The 5982-nt window shown below is 40.3% G+C and overlaps 1 protein-coding gene across 1 annotated transcript in view; it reads left to right on the top strand.

Annotated features, from left to right (window-relative positions):
• RAB3IP (RAB3A interacting protein) overlaps positions 1-3330 on the top strand; it is a 97160-nt gene extending 93830 nt beyond the window's left edge. Inside the window, exon 11 of the mRNA XM_069764618.1 lies at positions 2957-3330. Coding sequence (XP_069620719.1) covers positions 2957-3039 — 83 coding nt within the window. The 3' untranslated portion in view covers positions 3040-3330. The remainder of the gene's footprint in view (positions 1-2956) is intronic.
• Positions 3331-5982: the final 2652 nt, after the last annotated feature.

Here is a 5982-nt window from a genome sequence, read left to right as displayed (position 1 = left end):
ACCATAAACAGCGGCAGAGGCGCCTGACCTGGGCTACAGAGAAGCAGCACTGGACTGTTGCTAAGTGGTCCCAGGTACTTTTTTCTGATGAAAGCAAATTTTGCATGTCATTCGGAAATCAAGGTGCCAGAGTCTGGAGGAAGACTGGGGAGAAGGAAATGCCAAAATGCCTAAAGTCCAGTGTCAAGTACCCACAGTCAGTGATGGTGTGGGGTGCCATGTCAGCTGCTGGTGTTGGTCCACTGTGTTTCATCAAGGGCAGGGTCAATGCAGCTAGCTATCAGGAGATTTTGGAGCACTTCATGCTTCCATCGGCTGAAATGCTTTATGGAGATGAAGATTTCATTTTTCAGCACGACCTGGCACCTGCTCACAGTGCCAAAACCACTGGTAAATGGTTTACTGACCATGGTATTACTGTGCTCAATTGGCCTGCCAACTCTCCTGACCTGAACCCCATAGAGAATCTGTGGATATTGTGAAGAGAAAGTTGAGAGACGCAAGACCCAACACTCTGGATGAGCTTAAGGCCGCTATTGAAGCATCCTGGGCCTCCATAACATCTCAGCAGTGTCACAGGCTGATTGCCTCCATGCCACGCCGCATTGAAGCAGTCATTTCTGCCAAAGGATTCCCGACCAAGTATTGAGTGCATAACTGAACATTATTATTTGATGGTTTTTTTGTTTGTTATTAAAAAACACTTTTATTTGATTGGATGGGTGAAATATGCTAATTTATTGAGACAGGTTTTTTGGGTTATCAGGAGTTGTATGCCAAAATCATCAGTATTAAAACAATAAAAGACCTGACAAATTTCAGTTGGTGGATAATGAATCTATAATATATGAAAGTTTAATTGTAATCATTACATTATGGTAAATAATGAAATTTAACACTATATGCTAATTTTTTGAGAAGGACCTGTATATATGTATGTATGTATGTATGTATATATATATATATATATATATATATATATATATATGTCAGTGAGACATATATGTATATATATTAATATTTATTCCTGGGCTATACAGCTTGAAAGCCGGTAAGTCAATTACCGGCTTTTTCTTTCTCCTTCCTAAACCCGACATGATTTGAGACATGGTTTACATACAGTAAACCATGTCTTCTCTCCATTTTTTTTGCAGATTCCACACTACTAATGTCAGTAGTGTGTATCTGCAAAATTTGGCCGTTCTAGCTCTTAAAATAAAGGGTTAAATGGCGGAAAAAGGTGGCGTGGGCTCCCGCGCAATTTTCTCCGCCAGAGTAGTAAAGCCAGTGACTGAGGGCAGATATTAATAGCCTGGAGAGGGTCCACGGTTATTGGCCCCCCCCTGGCTAAAAATATCTGCCCCCAGCCACCCCAGAAAAGTTCACGCTGTGAACCATTAGTATTAACAGGTCGCACGACTCCACCGATACGTGTGAGGTAGTGATGAACAGTGCAGTGATTACCGTTACTGTGGAGACGCTGCTGGATCTTGGCATGATCACGTGTTCCGGATGTGATCTAGGTATGTCACCGCGTGAGCGAAGTATTTTGTCAATTACTGGAAACCAAGGGCACCCATAGAAACCTGACGTGGTGCCCTGGAGATGAAGAATGCCAAATAGACGATCATGGTTACTGTCTCTGAAGTAGGTGCCTAGCCCCCTGGATAAAATGTTCCAAACATTTATCCAACATGTATACCAAATAGCAAAAAGAGGGCAGCACTCCAAAAATTTCAGGTGAAAAAAGGTGAAGTTTTTAATCGACTCACATCACTGTGCGACGTTTCGGCTCACTGAGCCTTTTTCAAGCTTGTAAAAGGCTCAGTGAGCCGAAACGTCGCGCAGTGATGTGGGTCGATTAAAAACTTCACCTTTTTTCACCTGAAATTTTTGGAGTGCTGCCTTCTTTTTGCTATTTGGTGTGTGTATGTATATATATATATATATATATATATATATATATATATATATATATATATATATATATATATATATATATATATAAATAAATATTTTTTGAGGAAATTTTTATGAAAAAATATTTTTGTGAAATGTATATTTGTCTGTGTTTTCACATGGCCGATTCATGTACATGTGCTGCTGTGGTCATATATATATATATATATATATATATATATATATATATATATATATATATATATATATATATATATATATATATATATATATATATATATATATATATATATATATATATATATACACACACCACATTGTGATTTTTGAGCTTCTTCGAAACAGTAGGTCTTGTGGGGCGTTTGACATGGAGTAATTTAGTGCCTACCAAAAGTGGCCTAACGAAAACAGATGAGCCAAGATAATTGATGCCCAAAAGTCACTAACATGTATCATGTCATCCATCCATCATGTGGCTGGCTTGTTTCTTGTTCGTCACTCTCCAGAAGTCATGCATTATGGAAAATTAGGCAAATTGGCAGAAGCAGTGTGCTGTTTAATTTAAGCATTGATCATGGCATTTGAGATTTTATGTTTGACACGAACTACCTATTTGTTGTACAGACCAAGTGCCATGACAGTTGAATTCTCTACTGGCTTGGCTGAGTAATGTGCCATGCAAAAAATATACAAGAATCGTGCTAGAAATTGGGCAGAGTTCATGGTGTTTGCTTGGCCTCAAAACTCCAGATATCAATTGCATATGTGGGTTGCGCTGAAAAATCTCCCTGGAGGCCACACGTTAGAAGACCTAAATGATCTGCTGCTAACCTTGTGAAGCCAGATGTAACTTTTGACCCATCAAGCCCTAGGGGAACTTAAAATTATACACACATCAATCATCAATAATGTTATCTATGTATTATTTTTATTTTTTTATTATTGAGGGGGGGAAGTTTCACTTATAAAATGTAGATTACAAAATAAAAGGTTATTTGTGTGACTGTAAGAATGTTTTTTGTTTGTTTTTATATAGTGGACCAGATGTTTTGGGAAATCATGCAGTTGAGAAAGGAAATGTCTCGAGCAAAGCTTGGATTTTTCAAAGATGATCTTTAAAACACTTAAGTACTATATATGGGGACATTTTCCAAAACCACAAAGGCAGAAGTAAAGATGGATAATGGTAACACATCGACTGCATCTCTAAGCCACCGAAATAATTACATATCTATACTGTTCTTTGTGAGCTACAATACTTAGTGTTCATGTAGTATTCTGAAACTGACTTGTCCTGTACGCACCTGATACTATTGGCTGCTGAGCTTCTGGTAAGCATTTGCAGGCATTAAATCTGTAAATTATTAGTAACTTCAAAATTTTAAGAAATAAACGGTAATTTGAAGGGTACCTTGTCTTTTTTCTGTTTGTGTTGTAGTTACTCGCCTGCAGTATGCCACACCAGTATGTAATTAACATTTAATTACATTTCAGCAATTTAGTAAAGTTTTCTGATTTTCTTTTTTTTTTTTTTTCTTCTCTTTTTAAAAGGTTATTGTGAAGCATAAACTGTTAGGCAGTATGGATGCTTTTAAAGGGAAACTGTCAACCCCAAAATCGAAGGTGAGCTAAGCCCACCAGCATCAGGAGCTTATCTACAGCATTCTGTAATGCTGTAGATAAGCCCCTGATGTATCCTGAAAGATGAGAAAAAGAGGTTATATTATTCTCACCCAGGGGCCGGGAAAGGTCAGAGAGGCCCGACACCTGCGCACTGCAGTACTTTGCTCTTCCCTCAACAGGGCAGACAAAGTACGCCTGCGCCGGAGCCGCAGCGTGAAGAAAAGAGGACATCATCGTAAGAAGATGGGAGGCCCCGGACCGCGACGCCTATCGGACCGGACCGCCCCCCCCAGGTGAGTATAATCTAACCTCTTTTTCTCATCTATCAGGATACATTGGGGGCTTATCTACAGCATTACGGAATACTATAGATAAGCCCCTGATGCTGGTGGGCTTAGCTCCCCCTTCGATTTTGGGGATAACAGGTTCCCTTTAAGCATCGATTAGTAGATGTCTTCTTAGTATGGGGGAGAAGCCTGAGGATGGGTATTGGGACGTTAAAAGGGGTTGAACAGAGCTGCACCCCCACCTACCTGTTGAGATGGGTGCACAATCAGCAGGTACTATACCTATATCCTATTCATTATAATAATTTTGTACGTATATCAGCAGGTATGTGGTGGAAGTAACCTCACTGATACCACTCACATCGAGTGTTTTTGTAAACTACATTCTTCCAAAGATTATCCTTCCTCACTACATGGGGTTAATATATTTTTAATTAACATGCGCATGTAAACACAGTGATTGCATTAAGTAGATGACACCTTTTTCTTCCTGTCACAAAACAATCTTTCCAAGTCCTAATGAAACGTGCCAGTTTCCAGTAGGACGTAAAAAGACAGTGGTTCCATCCATGGACCTGCCTATTAACATCCAAAGAATGTCAGTATGATTGTATATGGTCACATTGTGATGCTGAATGTATGTATTGCAATATGGGCAGATCGCCCACATGGCTGAAGAGGTGGGAGCTGATCGCAATCGGGCAATAAAATCTGTTTTGTGAGTGTAACCCGCTGTCAGTGGACAGTGTGTGATGATCACATGAGCCAACGGGGTGGTGTCTGTTACAACATAATTCCCGGAGTCTCATCGATGGTCACATGATTTCATGGGGGTGCGTCAAAAAATGCAGCTCCCGGAGCCTCACTGGTACTATATCATGGACTCCGCCCATAGGGGCAGGCCTGATTGTAAGAATTTCCTGAAGTCCCACTGGTGCTATGCCAGAGATTTTGCCCACTATGGTAAACCTACTTTGTGGGATTCCTCCCACCCGTTATTGCATATTATTATTATTTATTTATATAGCTCCATTAATTCCATGGTGCTGTACATGAGAAAAGGGGTTACGTACAGGCTTATAGATATCGTTTACAGTAAACAAATTTACAATGATAGACTGGTACAGAGGGGAAAGGACCCTGTCCTTGCAGACTTGCATTCTATTTTAGAACAGATATATTTCTTTAGTGCCTTCCCTCCACGCATCTGAATTTGAGTAGTGTTGAGCATTCCAATACTGCAAATATCGGGTATCGGCCGATATTCGCGGTATCGGAATTCCGATACGGAGTTCCGATACTTTCAGTATATCGGATACCGGAATCGGATGTTCCCATAGTGCAAAGAGCCAGTTTGATTTAATTCAGCCAATGAGGAATCCTAAGAAGTGTGGGCACATCTTGTTATGCATGTTAGGCATGTAAGTAAGGGAATGGCTGTGATTGGCTGCTGAAATGATGTCATGATGCACTATAAAAGCTGCCGCCATTTTGGGTTCACTCTGCTGTGAATTTAGTTAGGGACAGGACGCTGCTGTTCTGACTGAGGGATAGTTTGAGATAGCGATTTGCTTCATTGTGCTTTACCCAGGCTAATTTAGCAACCGCTGTGTGAGAACCATGTTTATGCCTTGCAGCGCTGTTCACGGATGTCTGCAAGGTCTCTGTGTGAGTGCAGCTCACTCTGTAGTCTGTTCTGCAGCCACAGCTGGTTGTAGTCAGCTCAGAGTGCGTCACTGCCTCATATTGTTCCATTGTCCTTTTTTCAATTCGTGCAGCCTGCTGCACATTTTTTCTGATTTATCCTATTAGTGGGTTTCCATCCGTATCCTGCTAGATTGCGGAAAAACACTATATAGGAGTACATAGAGGAGCCTTTCTGCAGCCTTGTGCCCTGCCGCCCCAGCCAGATTAGTATTAGCCTATTTTTTTGGAGCCTCATCTATTGCATTGTAGGTTACCTTCCTGCATTGTAATCGCTACAAAAAGTTTGTGATACTATTGGTTTTACATCTTTGGGCACATCCAATGTCTTTTTGTGAAAAAAAACAAAAAGTTAACCAAACACTCCACTTTACAGTTGTGTAGACCACATTAGCACATATTAAAGTCTAGTCCACACTTTATAAAATTTAGTGTTTCTTATACCTGT

The sequence above is a fragment of the Ranitomeya imitator genome, chromosome 4 (assembly GCF_032444005.1).
Source record: "Ranitomeya imitator isolate aRanImi1 chromosome 4, aRanImi1.pri, whole genome shotgun sequence".
NCBI classification, from domain to species: domain Eukaryota; kingdom Metazoa; phylum Chordata; class Amphibia; order Anura; family Dendrobatidae; genus Ranitomeya; species Ranitomeya imitator.
This window is presented reverse-complemented; position numbering and strand designations above follow the sequence as displayed.